Source organism: Callospermophilus lateralis, chromosome 2 (genome assembly GCF_048772815.1).
Source record: "Callospermophilus lateralis isolate mCalLat2 chromosome 2, mCalLat2.hap1, whole genome shotgun sequence".
Classification (NCBI taxonomy): domain Eukaryota; kingdom Metazoa; phylum Chordata; class Mammalia; order Rodentia; family Sciuridae; genus Callospermophilus; species Callospermophilus lateralis.
Window position 1 is genome coordinate 199,753,679 of NC_135306.1, and position 16,885 is coordinate 199,770,563.

A 16,885-nucleotide genomic window follows, 5' to 3' on the forward strand; every position below is an offset into this window, starting at 1 on the left:
CCTTTCTTTGATCACCAAAGCCACAGTAGGTTAGCCAGGCCTTCGTTAGAGGGTCGGAAATAACTTTTGGGTAAATATTTCTTTAACTTCCAATCTCATTGTAGGTTCCAGTAGTAGACAGCATGCCAAGGGAAAGAAAGATGGACAATACTTTCCTGACTCATTTTTTTGTTTGCTAAGGATTTAGGCAGCTGTGAAAATGAAGAAACAGCTTCTCTGCCATAAAGTATCTTACTGATCTCCTGGAAGCCCAGTAATGCAAGGCTGACCAGCTGGAAGTAGCTAATCTGATGAAAATTCTGTTTTTGATTTAAAGGTTAGAGTTAAGGTTGTACCTGGTGCAATAGGAGATACGTTGTTTCATTTACTATTTGCAGCGCTGGGAATCAAACCCAGAGCCTCATTCATGCTAGGCAAGCACTCTACCACTGAGCCAAACCCCCAGCCCAAGGATAAGTCTTAGATGATGTGAAAACATCCAAATGGTTTGGGCAGAGTATGAGGAGAACAAAGGACTCAAGGATGTCTCCTGGATGGGGGCTAGGAGTGTATGAACTGCGGTGCTATTTAGATGGTAAAGATCTCTATGGAAATCAATATGTGGACAGGTTCAGAATCTACCCTTTAGCTATTACCATTTACCATTTAATTTTGCTGGTCTCCCGTATATATACCCTAAAGTCTCGGAGTTCAGAAAGATTTTTTTTTTTTTTTTTTTTTTTTTTTTTTTTTTTTTTTTTTTTTTTTTTTTTTTGCTAATCATTCCAGAAAGGTTGGGCCATGGTTTAATAGGCCTAAGTGAGTAATGGGTTTCATCCCTCTCAAAGCAGTTTTGTCAAAATAGAGAATAAAGAAGGTGAATGGAAAAATCAGTTAATTCCCTGGGTTTCCTGGTAGGAGAACAGAATGAGGTGGGATGTGAGTCAGATGGGTATGATCAGAGTTTCTATGATCTTTGAGTTTCTATCAGAATGATTCTAATAAACATTCAAGCAATGGATCTTCACATTTCTTGTTTCTAACGTGTACAAACGTGAGTTTATATATAAATGAACAAAAATATATAATGAAAAAATATTATTTGCTTTTAGCACAGCCACAGAGAAAACTAAGGAAAGATTTGTGCTTTAATTATAGGAAAGTTAATCAAATATTTCTTATGAGTTCATTATACTAAGATAGGGTTTGGGTAATACAAAGAATTATATGTGTGGTCCCTGCCAATAATATTCTGGACAAACTGCATAAAGCTACTTGAAAAATCATTATGCACTTGCCTGTTTTGCATGTATATGTAGAAAAGTTATTTTACAGTGGGCTAAGGTAATAGTGGTGGTATAATTTTTTAATTACTACAAATAATCTTAAAAAATAGATAATGCAACTAATACAGTAAAAGAAAGTAAACAGTTATCTTCAAAACTTAGTTATGAAGTATTCTCCAGAAATGCTACAAAACAATAGTTAAGTCCAAATAAACAGAATATCCTCTATAGGTTCCGTGAAGGTTTGGGGATAATTGTTAACAAAAGTTTTTATTTCGGGCTGGGGATGTGGCTCAAGCGGTAGCGCGCTCGCCTGGCATGCGTGCGGCCCAGGTTCGATCCTCAGCACCACATACAAACAAAGATGTTGTGTCCGCTGAGAACTAAAAAATAAATGTTAAAAAAAATTCTCTCTTTCTCCCTCCCCCACTCTCTCTCTCTCCCACTCTCTTAAAAAAAAAAAAAAGTTTTTATTTCTATTTTTTAACTGAATTATGAATCTAGTTCCAATCATTTACCATCAAATGCAATAATTTCATTCTTTTTTATGATTGAGTAACACTCTATATATAAAATATTTTTTTACCCCTTTATTTGTTGATGGGCACCTAGACTGGCTTCATAACTTGACTATTATAAATTACACTGCTATAAACATTACTGTAGTGATACAGAGAGTGTATCACTAATTCTAATTTCAGTTCTTTTGGATAAATACCTGGGAGTGGGATAGGTGGATAATAGGGTAGTTTCTTCGAGGTTAGCTGCAAAATATGGAATCTGAAAACACCCTAAAAAACTTTTCATATTGATTACATTAAAATCCATTGATCCTTCTTGCCTTTTGCCAATGCATGCTTCTATAACATCATGCACGAACAATTTGGAAAATCATGGTTTGCTGCATTCTGCAGATCTTCTGAATGATGACATATTTCATGATGGAACATAAAAATCATAGTTATACCACTACAATACAGGTTTTCCGAAAATCTTATTTTCTTGTAAGTTTGAATTTAATTGCTGGACATAAATGTGAGTCATTTAAAGTGACTGACTTCATTCAGTTTCAAGAATATATCCCTCAAATACCCAAAGCTGAGTAATGGTTGTTTGCCCAACAGTAAAGATGGTGTCCTCTGTAAAACGTGGCCTGCTCAACTCACAGCCTGAACATGTCCCCGGAGCTTTTCCTCTGGGAAGTCTCTCTACTTTGACATGCAGCTGGGGGACTTTCTACATCCTTTCCATTTTATCACATAGAATATTGAAGAGATGTGTCCTCAAGGGTTGACAATTAATAAAATGAATATTTTTTACTGCCTTAAATCTTAAGTGAAATTGATCCTACCCCCTTACTGTGAGTATATGGGATGAAGAATACAATGACAACTATCACAGTTTGGTGCCGCTGCCTTGGTTGGTGTTTAGGAGGCCACAGGGTGAACCAATGTTTTTACACACGCATGCAGATGTCAATGGTGAAAAACAATGTCTCAATATTATTACAAATATACTTTGGTCCTGCAAATCTCCAGATATCCAATGACCACATATTGAGACCTATGGCAGTAGAAGAATATTCTTCTTTGTGGGATATATACATTCTAAAATAGTTAAATGCAAAGGGGCATCATATCAACAACTTACACTCAAAGGGTGAAGAAAAAATAAGGTTCTTTGTACTAATAGCATTTCACTAAGTCAGTGCTCAGATAAATACGATTTTTGTTTTAGCTGTGTACATTTTACACTAGGTTACATTTAAATTCCATTATTCTTTCATAGAAAAATTATTAAAACTGAAATGTTGGGAGTGGATTTTGTTCATTCTGAGGTCTTTGTAGTTCTGGGAACACTGAAGGAACCAACTGAGCTCAAGCTGAGGGAAATAGCCAGTTTCCCCCCAGTATTAACTTTGGCCATATGCTTTTCTGTTTTGTTTTTTTTTTTAAATCCACAGCAAACTTATAATTTACATAGTATTGCTGTATTTTTTTAACAGAATATGAACATGAGCCTTAGTTTTCTAAAATTTACACAAATGCAGTCGATAAACTGGTCAAATGATTCCATAGGCTGAACTCTTAACCTGTAGAAGCTTTTTGGAAGCTTATAGTGGCATAGTTTAAAGGATAAACATAAAACAAATATAAATTTTAGATTGTACAAATGTTAATAACATCAGGAAAAAGCTTAACAAAAATAAGACAAAAACCACAGTTTGGCCTTGCCTTGTCTTTCTCCAGTCCTCTGCCCTCTTTGTGGTGGGTGAATGGGTTTTTCAGGCTTTCCTGACGTGGAACACGGTGGGTCACAGCTTTGGGGATCTCACATTAGAAAATGGGAATATGAGGTTGGAAATAGAAGTCTTTTGATAACACACAGGGATGCCCTGGGTTTGTAACCCTTGGGATATGAGATCTGAGCCTTGCAGACACCAAAATCTGTGACTGCTCAAGTCCTTAGAATTACATGATGTAGTATTTGCATATATGCTCCTGCACACTCATTAAATGGTTTCTTCTCATTAAATGGTTTCAAAGCTTGAAATAACTGGATTAACTAAAACATTAATTTAGGAAGAATCAACAGACTTGAATTTGTGGGGTTTTTTTTTGTAACCAGGGATTGAACTCAGGCGTGCTTAGCCACTGAGTCACATCCCCAGCCCTTTTTATGTTTCTTAAAAATTTTTTAATTAATTTATTTTTATTTTGAGACAGGATCTTGCTAAGTTGCTTAGGGCCTTACTAAATTGCTGAGGCTGGCTTTGAACTTGAAATCCTCCTGCCTTAGCCTCCTAAACCACTGGTATTATAGGCATGTGCCTCCATGCCTGGCTTTTTTCTCTTTTTTAATACCAGGAAAATAGATTTTCCTTTGGCCTCTCCCTCCTAGGAATTTATGTTCCTAACCATTTCACTTTATCTTTTCTTCTTGTGATTCTTCCAGTTAAATCCATAGAAATGAAGAAATAATTACCTTTGGATTTCAAGTATGTATGATTTAGGCTGTTTACGTATTAGATAGAAGTTTAACACCTGAACATTATTTAGTAAAAACAGTCTTCTGAAATTTAGTGTTTAAGGGAAATATTGTGTATGGTGCCAGCCTCCCAGATGATTTTCCCAGGCCCTGATCAAACAGTTATCAAAGGACACTTCCCTGACAGGCCCCCATGAGCATCAGTGTTCTGTAATCAGAAGAGCCCAAGTCTTGGGGTGGGTGGCCCATGACTGAGCTCCGTGGGCTACCCGTGGGGAGAAAAGTCGGCTGAGCACAGGGCGCCAAATAAAATCACTAAGCCAGGCACCACTTGCTGTTCCTGAGAGGACCTGTGCTGGAAGTCCACTTAGACGAACGTCTCCATGGCTTTAGAAGTCTTGCTTTTCCTCACGGTCTTGTCTTGGCATTGTGCTGAGAGCATCAAGGGTAAGTGACCATTTAGAAAGAACGTTCTCAAATTCATAATGATTGCTTTCCTTCCAGGTACTTCTCTCCCTTCAGAGAACCCAGGATTATCCAGAAGATAAAAACTTTGCAGCCCCTTGGGCTTGTGTGGATAAGCTGAGGATGCGTTTTTCTCTTTCTGCCTAAATGTCTGAGTCCCAAGGCATTTGGGGGGTCTTTGGTCTCTCCTTTGTTTTGGTGTTCTACCTATCTTGATTCTCCTTTGCAGAAATAGTCCTGGGCTCTATTTCAAGCCCACTGTCAATTACCAGTGCTTGATTTTATCTTAGCTGATCTTCCTGCTTCCAGATGCCTCATAATTCCATTTGGTGATGCTATTGCTCTTTTGTACTTAAAAAAATATTGCTGTGCCTTTCACTCATGTCCAATTTGTCAATAGTTCTACAAAGCCAATAGGATAAAACTAAATCAAATCTTGGCTGTTTACGAGCTTATTCTAATGTATCTCTTCTACTTTACCTGGAATCCAAATGCCTCCTGGCTTTAGGAGCTGACGAAAGGTCAACTATTCTCAGTCAGCATGTAAATATTACTTTTTGTGTATTTTTAAAAATAAAGGAGAGTTGCCTGTTTCCTTCTGTTTGAAGTGAGGTCTTTTTGGAACTGATGTTATGAATTTCTATGTATTCGTTTTCTGTTGGAAGGACCATATATAGCTTCTGACATCTTTTCACTTTTTAAAGATAAATCCTTCAGAATGCTAGATTAGTCCAGCTCACCATGTAGAAGTTGATTACTAAAAAGAACAGCACATGTACAGAAAGGACAGTGGCTGGAAAATTCTGGTTCTCTGGGATGGTGTAAGTACGGTGTTTCAGAATCTGGCCCTAATTCTTGATGGTTGGGTGCAGAATTCTGCCTCAGTTAAAGTATCTGCTGCTATGTCCTCCTCAGGCTTTATCTCAAGTAATTTCTTAGGGCTTTGAGACACCACACGATGTCACATTGAAATGTGACTGTCACATATGGGCAGCAGCAGTGAGTCAGAGGGCATGGGCTTCCTGTGTGTCTGCTTCTTTTTTAATCCATCCTCAGTTCCAGCTGTTAAAAAAATATTTTCTTTCTTTTTTTAGAAAAGGTATTCTTGCTTATCTTATTCAGGTGATTTTAGAATAATATTTCAAACACTTGAGAGATGTGATTTGGAGGTCACCATCACTGTTGTGGAACACCTGCCCTCTCCAACCCTTTGTGTGGACACACTTGGCTTTTCCCTCCTTCTTGGTGAGGGGTTTATCTGTAAAGACCAAGGACTTGGAGGCTCCAGTGGTGCTGGAGGCCTGGTGGTCACTTGCTCCTTAATTGTCTATATTTTTCATGTTGAAAGACTCAACTCCTCCCAATGAATCCATAAAAATAGTGATTATTCATTCTTGACTTCTTGAAGATTTTGGTGTACAGGGTAAGAATGGGGTTTAAAACAAAGCTTTCGTAGCATTTCCTTCCCAGGTAGTAGATTTTCTCTCTTATGGCTGATCTAGATAGGGACTCTACTTCACCTGCACCACCCTTTCTGTAGATATGATTTCTATTACCCCTGTACCACGTTTTATCCTTCTCCCTCTTTAAAAAGAATACTGGGAATACACCACTCTTACTCTAATGTATTCAAATTGCTTGTATCCCTGGTATGTAGTCCTAGATACGTGACCTCCTATGGGATCCAATTTCTTTAGAAGGAAACAAGGATCTGTATAAATATATTTTATCTTTAGACTTGCAGGTTGATTTTTTTCTCCTTGTTAAACAACTGAAAGCTAGTTATTTGGGGCATAATTAGGCAGATATTTTGGTGTTGGTAATATGAAAGCCTTTTATAGGCTATTCTTTAAAGCCATAAAAAGAAAGTCTTCCTAATTATCACAAAGGGCAGATCTAAATGTTCTTTGAACTCTTTCTTAAATCAGACACACATCTGACACTTTCTCACTTGGTTCTTTCCATAGTGAAAATAAGTTTTTCTACGGACTGGGTGATTGTCTCAGTAAGCCCATTTTCAGATGATAGCTGCAACCGACATATATTCCCTGATGAATTATTTCTGAGATGGGGCTCCCCTGTGACTCAGATTCAAACTTATAGATATGACTTCATGTATCCTGTTCATGATTGTGGCATCAGGACGAAGGTAAGAATTGCGATTATTGGTAAAAAATTTCAAATGTTTCATTACATCTTTATGCCTAGTGTTAAAATTATTTTTCAATTTTTAAAAAAATTTCTAATGCATTGAAAATTGCTTGAATCCCTGTTCATAGTTCTAGATAGACTACTTTCTATGGCATCCAATTGCCTTAGAAGAAGCAAGGCAAACTGTCCCTATTTGCTGATGACCTGATTCTATATTCAGAAGACCCAAAAAACTCCACCAGAAAGTTTCTAGAACTCATAAACCAATTCCACAAAGTAGTAGGATATGAAATTAACACCCATAAATCAATTGCATTCCTATACATCAATGATAAATCAACTGAAAGAGAAATTAGGAAAACTATCCCATTCATGATATCCTCAAAGAAAATATTTTCCAAATATTTGGGAACCAATCTAACTAAAGAGGTAAAAGACCTCTACAGTGAAAACTACAGACAACTGACGAAAGAAATTGAAGAAGACCTTAGAAGGTAGAAAGATCTCCCATGTTCTTGGATAGGCAGTATTATAGTCAAAATTGCCGTACTAACAAAAGTGCTATACAGATTTTATACAATTCCTATTAAGGTTCTGATGATGTTCTTCATAGAAATAGAAAAAGCAGTCAGGAAATTCATTTGGAAAAATAAGAGGCCCAGAATAGTCAAAACAATCCTCAGCAAGAAAAGCAAAGCAGGAGGCATCACAATACCAGATCTTAAATTATAGTACCGAGCTACAGTAACAAAACTCGTGGCATTGGCACCAAAACAGGCATGGAAGGTATGGAAGACACAGAGACAAACCCACGTAAATATGGTTATCTCATACTAGACAAAAAAGGCATGATTCTATATTCATTGGAGAAAAGATAGCTTCTTCAACAAATTGGGCTGGGAAACTGGAAATCCATACGTAGCAAAATGAAATTAGACCCCTATCTCATCCTACATGAAAGTCGATCAAAGTGGACCAAGGACCTGGGAATTAGACCACAGACTCTGAAGTTACTAGAAGAAAAATTAGGACAAAATCTTCATCATGTCAGCTTAGGAAAATCCCTCAACAAGACTCCTACATCACAAGAAGCAAAATCAAGAATAAATGCTTCTTCATTGCAAAGGAAACAATCAAGAACACGAAGAGAGAGCCTACAGAATGGGAGAAAATCTTTGCCACCTGCATCTCAGGTTGAGCATCTCCAGGATGTATAAAGAACTCAAAACACTTTAAAAACAAAACAGAAATATCACAATCAATAAATGGGCAAAGGAATTGAACAGATACTTCATAGAATAAATATATATGTGAAAAAATGTTTAATATCACTAGCAATTAGATAAATGCAAATTAAAACTACTCTGAGATTTCATCTCATTCCAGCCAGAAAGGCAATTATCAAGAATACAAGTAACAATAAATATTGGCGAGGATGCAGGGAAAATTGTTCACTCATTCATTGCTGGTGGCGCTGCAAATTGGTGCAACCGCTCTGGAAAGCAGTATGGAGATTCCTCAGAAAACTTGGAATGGAAGCACCATTTGACCCAATCATCCCACTCCTAGGTTTATACCCAGAGGGCTCAAAATCAGCATAGTGATGTGACCACATCAATGCTCATAGCCACTCAATTCATGATAGCTAAACTATGAAACCAACCTAGGTGCCCTTCAATAGATGAATGGGTAAGAAAATGTGGTACATATACACAAGGGAATATTACTCTGCCATAAAGAAGAATGAAATTGTGGCATTTGCCGGTAAATGGATAGAAGTGAGGACTATTATGTTAAGTGAAATAAGCCAATTTCAAAAAACCAAGGCTGAATATTCTCTCTAATATGCAGATGTTGACTTACAATAGGTAGTGTGTAAAGGTAAAATTTTTAAGCTGATTCTAAGCCGCAGAGCCTGAGTTAAAGTGTAAAAGACAGGACATTGTGAAGTTTCTAAACTGCAAGGCTTGGGTTAAAAAGTAAAAGACCAAGTATTGTTAAATTCCTCTGCTACCCCCGGAACCTGTAATCTCTGTAGCTGTTAGGACAATACCTGAACTGCCCAGTAAATATTCTCACTGACTCCTCTGGTTGTCTAATAACCTGAGGTTCTGTGAAGCTGGCACGCAGACATCGCAGGACCTAAAACCAATCAGTTTAAATGTGCACCCCACTTAGAAGTGACCAATCACCCCTGTCCAATCTGTTCCCGCCAATGAATGTACTAATCAGGTCTCAGAGTTGTTGTTCAATTTTCCCGCGCCTCATGATGATTTGTTCTGATGTATGCAAAGCCCCCACCCCCTCCAAAAAGTGTACTTAAGCTCTGCTTGCCCTCTGCTCGGGGCTCTGGGCTGCTCTATCTTCCTGAGTGAGCCTGGAGCCTCAGCATGCTGAATCAATAAAACCCCTTCTGCCAATTGCATGAAGCTGGTCTCTTGTGGTCTCTCCCTCCGACGCTTCGCCGGACCCTTACATTTGGTGTGTTGGCCGGGAACTGCGCATCGCCGGACAGGGAGACCTCAACGGACTGTTTTAGGGGGTAAATAAGTAAGGCGCCTCTTTTCCTTCTTCTTCTCCTTGTTCTTTCTTTGCGATCGCTCAGGTGTGGTTTTTGGCTCAATGGTGGGCGTGAGTTCCCAGAGCCTTTTAGATTGGTTTGGGTTGGCAGCGTGTGGCTGCCAGGGGAGAGCTTGAGCTCCCCCTGGCCGTGGTGGACAGACGTGCCCAGAAGCCACAGGCCACCCCCCAAGGGACGCCTTGGGGGACTCGGGGGGACAGAAGTACCCCCCATCAGGTAGAGGGAGGAGCCCTTGTCAGGTGTATTCTGCTGCCAATCCGTCTGGCTTTGCCGGCAATTCTTTTTCTCAGGATTAATTTCACTGCCTGTCTTTAATCTTTGCTTCTGAACTTGTGTTAAACGTTTACTGGGTGTCCGTGTTTGTGTCATGTTTGTATTGTCTTGTCCCTGTATTTGTTTGAGTAACTCCCAGTATGGGACAAAGCCATTCCATGCCTCTGTCCCTGACCTTTGATCATTGGACGAATGTCCGCTCAAGGGCCCAGAATCTTTCCTTTACAGTGAAACGCGGGACCTGGCAGACACTCTGCGCTTCAGAATGGCCCACCCTCGGAGCTGAATGGCCCCCAGGAGGGTCCTTCCACCTCCCTCTAATCCGCAAAGTCAGAGATATTGTCTTTCAGCCGGGGCGCATGGCCATCCAGATCAACAGCCATATATCTTATCCTGGCAGGATCTCTGCAAATTTCCTCCCACAGGGGTGAAGCCCTTCCTTGTTCCAGCTCCAACCCCTCCCCCCCACCCGCCCGACTTACAGGTTTAATGGAGTCGCTGATGTTCTCACACCAGCCCACTTAGGATGACTGCCAACAGCTTCTGGGGACTTTCTTCACAACAGAGGAACGGGAGAGAATCCTCTTGGAAGCCAGAAAGAATATTCTTGGACCAGATGGGAGGCCAACTCAACTTCCTAACATCATTGAAGCTGGCTTCCTCTTGAACTGACCCAACTGGGACCCTAACACCTTTGAAGGTAGGGAGCATCTGTCCACTTATCGCCGGGCTCTTGTAGCAGGTCTCCGAACGGCTGCTAGGCGGCCAACTAATTTGACCAAGGTAAGAGAGATTATCCAGGGTATGACCTTAAGAGATTTGGTTAGAGAAACTGAGGAAGAGAGGGAACAAAAGGAAGATGAAAGGAGTAAAAGGCAGACTAAAGCATTGGCTAAGGTCCTGGTCACAGCCACAGATAGGCCAGAAGTTAGAAAGCAGGAAGATAGGAAGGGATATCTGGGCCCACACCAAAAGCTGCCCCTGGCCTCAGACCAATGTGCCTACTGTAAAGAAAAAGGACACTGGGCCAAAGAGTGCCCCCAAAAGAAGCAGCTACGCCAGCCTGTCATGCTGACTCCAAAAGATGACTAGGAAAGTCGGGGCTCAGATCCCCTCCCCGAGCTCAGGGTAACATTTGAAATTTCTAAATCCTTCAATTAAAAACTCCCATAGTCACGGCTTTGACTATGTCAGTAAAAGATAGATATCAACTCTTTACGCCCCCAGGGACTGATCAAACAGGCAAACTAAAAGATTATCCTGATGCCTGGGCAGAAACTGCTGGGTTAGGTCTGGCCATAAAACAACCTCCAGTAGTAATAGAATTAAAAACCTCTGCCTCTCCAATCAGTGTTAAACAATATCCTCTAAGCAAAGAAGCTAGGGATGGGATAAGACCCCATATTCAGAAATGCCTGGCTCTTGGGGTCCTAAGGCCCTGTCAATTGGCCTGAAATACCCTCCCTGTTACCAGTTAGAAAGCCAGGAACTGGGGACTACTGTCCTATTCAAGATCTGAGAGAGATCAACAACAGAGTGCAGGACATTCACCCCACGGTGCCTAATCCATATAATTTGCTTAGCACTCTGAATCCAGAGCGGATATGGCACACTGTGCTGGACTTAAAAGATGCTTTCTTCTGCTTGCCCCTACATAAGGACAGTCAGTTGTTGTTTGCTTTCGAATGGATAGATATAGATCCAAAAATAGGAACATCTGGCCAACTAACCTGGACTAGACTCCCACAGGGGTTCAAAAACTCCCCCACTCTCTTTGATGAAGCTCTCTACAGGGACCTCAACAACTTCAGAACTACACACCCCGAAGTCACCCTACTCCAATATGTGGATGATCTGCTGCTGACAACCAACACCAAGGAGAACTGTGAGTCTGGGACCCAAGCACTATTCTCCGAGCTTGCTTCCGCGCCTCATGATGATTTGTTCTGATGTATGCAAAGCCCCCACCCCCTCCAAAAAGTGTACTTAAGCTCTGCCTGACCTCTGCTCTGGGCTCTGGGCTGCTCTCCTTTCTTGAGTGGGCACGGAGCCTCAGCATGCTGAATCAATAAAACCCCTTCTGCCAATTGCATGGAGCCGGTCTCTTGTGGTCTCTCCCTCCGACGCTTCGCCGGACCCTTACAGTGGGGAGGAGTGAAGATTCACTGGATTGGACAGGGGAATGGGTGGAAAAAAGAGGAACGGGAATGGGAAAGTAGAATGAATCAGACATAACTTCTGTGTTCATATATGAGTCCAAGATCAGTGAAACTCCACATCATGTACATCCACAAGAATGGGAAGTTATACTCCATGTATGTATGATGTGTCAAAATACACTCTACTGTTATGTATAACCAAAAGGAAGAAATAAAAAAAATTTGAGCAAGCCCTTTTGCCGCAGTCTGGCTGGGCACAAAATCACGAGCCACTCACAGCTTTGTAGATTCAAACAGCAATTCTTTATTCCCGATCTCACACCAGCCCTCTACAAACACGTTCTGGGGAAATCCACGTTCTCTCCCAAAATCTCTCTGAATCCCGGGAGAACTCAAGGGGAACTCAGGCAGCAGGATACGCCCTATTCCCAGCAGGAATAATCTTAAACCTGGAACCGCCCTAAAACCGGATTGTCCTAAACCGGGAACGCCCTAAATCCAAGGAGAGCCTTAAACCCTGATCCGCCCTAAACCCGGATCCACCCTGGTCCTTGAGCAAGGTCACCTTACATGCAATGTCACTGCAAAATGTCCAAGGCAAGTCCTATTTCCACGAGTCCTTCCACTAAGCAACATGGGGTACGCTGGCAAGGAAATTGTCATACCTACTTGGCTAATGGCTCTCAGCACCCTTTGTTCTTCACCTCTCCCAATTTGCCCACTTAAACCTGTATGCGTCTTTTGGTACCAGGGATTGAACCCAGGATTGCTCAACTCCTGAGCTACATCCCTAGCCCTTTTAAAATTTTTATTTAGAGACAGGGTCTCACCAGTTTGCTTAGGGTTTCACTAAGTTTCTGAGTTAAAGCCAATCCTCCTGCCTTAGCTTCCTGAGCCACTGGGATTAAAGGTGTGCGCCACAGTGCCTGGCATATGCTTTTTAAAAAATTGTTATTTGGGGGAATTCTAATATCTACACTGTTCTTGAGTAATATTTTAGGGCAATTTGACTATTGTTGGGACAATTGGAATATAGGAGTGAATTAATTCAGACATGAGGCCTCACACAGCCAGCTCTATCAAGCTGTGTAAGTTTGTTTTTCTATTGCATCAAAGAGCATTGATTAGGTTCTGCTACAAAGAGAGAACTTCAAATGTCAGCCCTTAAAAAAAAAAGTCTGTTTCTCACGCAAAGATTTCAGAACTCCAAAAGTCATTGTTATTTTGTCTAAGGAGTTTCTTATACAAACAATTACCAGTCCTTAGTGGGACTCAAAAAGCAAATGATAAAATTACTGGTCTCTGTATAGTTAAGTACTCTGTGTTTGTAAGGTCATGGCTGGTAGCCTGGAGAGACTGTCGGTAGCCATGTAAGTTTTTGGTTGTATGTTTATTCTCTGTTGTATTCTATAGTTAGGAAATATTGCATACAAATGAAAGAAAAACCTCTGAGTCTTCTTTCTTCCTTTTCACAAACATTTGCCCTCATGCATTTATTTATTTGACTCCCCTCAACCCCCACAGCTTTCCTGAGGTATAATAACGTGAGTCCACCCTGAGGATCTAATGCTTAGCTAGGTGGCTGTGGCCAACAAGAGTGGTGTGTGGTGGACTTAGAAGTTGTTGAGAACAGGTTTTACTTGTTTTCTGACAGGACACTGTATCAAAATGACGACTGAAAAAATCACAAAATTATAAAGTTGTAAACTAGGAATCAAACACATGGATCACATTCCAAAGTCAAAATCTGTGATAGTTTCCTTATCTAATTTATGATTGTTATTTCACGACGTATGCATACCTAATGCATCATGTTATACACAGCAAACGTATTTAATCTTTATCACAAATATTCTCTCGAAGGCTATGTATCTCACAATCATTCCCTTTCGAAGGAAGTGAAGGACATTCTTGTGTTTATTGTTTATTTGGAACTTATGTAGAGGTCTTAGCTACCAAGACCTTGACCTGCATTTTGTCATTTAAACTTTTTAAAAATGTTTTAGTTGTAGATGGACACAAAACCTTTATCTTATTTATTTATTTATTTATTTAATGTGGTGCTGAGGATCCAACCCAGTGCCTCACACATGCTGGGCAAACGCTCTACCACTGAGCCACCACCCCAGGCCATAAACGCAATACTGTTTTCTAAGGTCTTAAATTTACAAATGAGATAACTGAAGTCTGAAGTTCCTTTCGTGGCTGTGTTTACAGCTCTAAGTTCAAAATAAGCTTGATTCATTTTTTTCTTTCACTTCCTCATATTTCTTCCTTCCTTTGCTCAGGGCACTTTCCTGTCATCTCTTCAGTATTCCCTTTGCAATGGCTTTGGCTAAAATGGGGTGAGAAGGGGTTGTCACATCTTTTCCACTGTCCTTTCTACCAGTTCCTTCTGGCTTCTGCTGAGGTCCTGGGCTCCAGGCTCAGTTGCCAGCCCTGGCTGCAGAGCTCCTGTGTGGTGTGTTTTCCTGGATGCCGGACCCCTGCTCACCCAGTATGCACAGTCTCCAACCCTGAACTGCCCTTCAGTTGTGGAACCCGATTCTCTTTCTCTTACCTGTGAACTGTCCCTGTTTATGCTCTGGTTTCTGGGCCTGGGACCTCACTCTGCTGCATGCATTTTTCTCTCACTGACTTCTCATGTGGCCCAGCTGTTCTGGGACCTCCTCCCAGGACTTGCCCTGTGACCCTCTGCGAGGATTGTAATTTGGATCTTTGCAGAATGCCTACTTCCTTACGCCTTGTTCCTTGGCTCTCATCTTCCTCCCTATTTAAGGATGCTTGTTTATTTGGGGTGAGCATATGATCTAGTGTTTAATTAGATGGGCATATCCCAGTTGTTAGGATCACACTGGGATACCAGGCATGATTGTGGCTCTACACTGCGCAGAACCTGGGTTTTGGACATGGCTTTGCTGATGCTGTGTTTTGAAAGTCTCCTCCAAACTCCGGTTGAAATTTAGTCGCCATTGTGAAAGTAATAAGAGGTGGAACCTCAAAAGGTGATTACGTCTTGAGGGCAGAGTCCTGTCAATAGATTTTTGTCACTGTCACAGGAATGAGTTAGTGGCTTCAGGAGTGGGCTCTTGATAAATGCTGTTCAGCCCCATCCTCTGTCTCAACTAACAGTTCTATCTATCGTGTTAGGACGCAGCATTGAAGGCCTTTGCCTGAAGCTGGTGCCATGGTCTAAAGCTTCCTCTCCTCTAGAACCATGAGTCAAGTAGACCTTGATTGTTTATAAGTTACCCTTTCTGCAATATTCTGTTGTAGCAGAAGAACATGGACCAGGAAAGAAAATAGGTACTAAGAAGTAGAGCTACTGGGATACCAAGTACCTGGAACTGGGTACTGGGAAGAGTTAGAAGAGTGGCCTGAAAATGCTTGTATTGCCATCCAGGAGCCTTGTGGGAAGTCCTGGTGAGGACTCAGAAGAGGACAGCCGTAGGGAAAGTCTGGCTCTTCTTAGAGATTACTTAGCAGTTGTGACCAGAACGTTGGTAAGTACTATGGATAGGAAAGGCCCTTTTGATGAGGGCTCAGACAGAGGTGAGGAAGATCAAGGGGTTGGAAACTGGAGTAAAGGTTATTCTTGTGACACATGGCAGAATGATGTCCACATCCTGGGCTTTTTTGGAATGAGGAACTTAAGAGCAATGAAGTAGGTACCTGGGGAAAGAAATATCTAAGCAGCAAAACATTCTGGCTTCCATGTGGTCACTCTAACTGCACGTAGGGAAATGTAAGACAGGAAAAAAAATTGCTCAGAGATGGGATTTATAATTCAAAAAGAAGCAGAAAGGAAGTTGGGAAATTCACAGGCTGTCCGTGTGAAGAATGAATAGGTCTGTTTAGGAGAGCCAAGCAAGTGTTTTACATAAGTATAGGAAGAGGGATCATCAAGATAATGGGAGGAATTTCAGAGATCTTCAAATCTGCCTCTCCTGTCACAGACCAAGTTCTAGGAGGCCTTCCACAGGCTGCCTGCCCTGACCTCCTTGGCATGCTGCTCCCAGCATTCTCGCATAGCCCTTCTCAGCTGCCGCAGCCAGTGCTCAGGTGGGCCTGGCTGTGGCTCAACCCACTGCTCCAGAAGGTACCAACCAGCTGCAAACCTGGGCAGCATCCACAAGGTACTCATTCTGCAGGTATGCAAAATTTAAGAGCTGGGTGGGGGGGGGGACATGGCTTTCTCCATCTAGATCTCAAACAGTGCTGTGGACAGCTTGGTGCCCAGGCAGAGACTTGTTGCAGGAGTGCAGATACCACAGAGAGCCGTACCAGGAGAACTGGGGAGGGAAGCCGTTTCCAAGACTCCCAGGATTGCAGAGCTACCAATGAGCTATGCCAGTCTGGGAGACAGGAGAGGGCAACCTGGGTGAGCTGAGGCGTGGGCTGAGCCTAGGAAAGCCATGAGAGTGAGTTGTGCAAGGCCTGAGGAGGTCGCCACCCAGGCTGCCCAGGATTTGGGCAGGGGTTAATATCACTGTGGCTTAATATCACTGTGTTAGTCCTCATGGGCTGGGTTCCTGATAAAACGATGAAGTGTGGCCTGCATCCTGTCTGTCCTGTGGTGCTTACTGGCCTGCCACCAAGTGATGATGCAGTATGAAGGCCCTCGCCAGAAGCCTGTGCCATGGCCTTGGGCTTCCCAGCCTCTAGAACCATGAGCCAAGTAAACGTCTGTTATCTGTACATTTCCCTGTCAGTGGTATTGTGTTACAGCAGCAGAAAGTGGACTAAGATAATTCATTAAATGAGAGGACATCTGGCTAACATTTCTATGCCGTAAATTTGTCTTCCATCATATTGAATTAATGGAAGTACCTAGATCATGGGCTACAGTGAGGCTAGCAGGAGTTTATATAAGTAAACAGTAACTTGTACACAGTAATCATTGAATGCACTTACACTAAATTAGCATTGTTAATCTACGATATTGGACAAAGTAATTCACCTTTCAAAACCTGTGAGAACTGAGCAGGGTCATGCACGTAGAG

General features: G+C 41.6%; 1 protein-coding gene across 1 annotated transcript; it reads left to right on the plus strand.

Moving 5' to 3' along the window:
* The first annotated feature begins 4,636 nt into the window (after positions 1-4,636).
* On the plus strand, positions 4,637-10,009 carry Oosp2 (oocyte secreted protein 2). The gene is made up of 3 exons (XM_076842923.1): positions 4,637-4,700; positions 6,686-6,867; positions 9,929-10,009. Exons 1-3 carry the CDS (start codon positions 4,637-4,639, stop codon positions 10,007-10,009), a joined length of 327 nt encoding a protein of 108 aa, XP_076699038.1.
* The last annotated feature ends 6,876 nt before the right edge of the window (positions 10,010-16,885 follow it).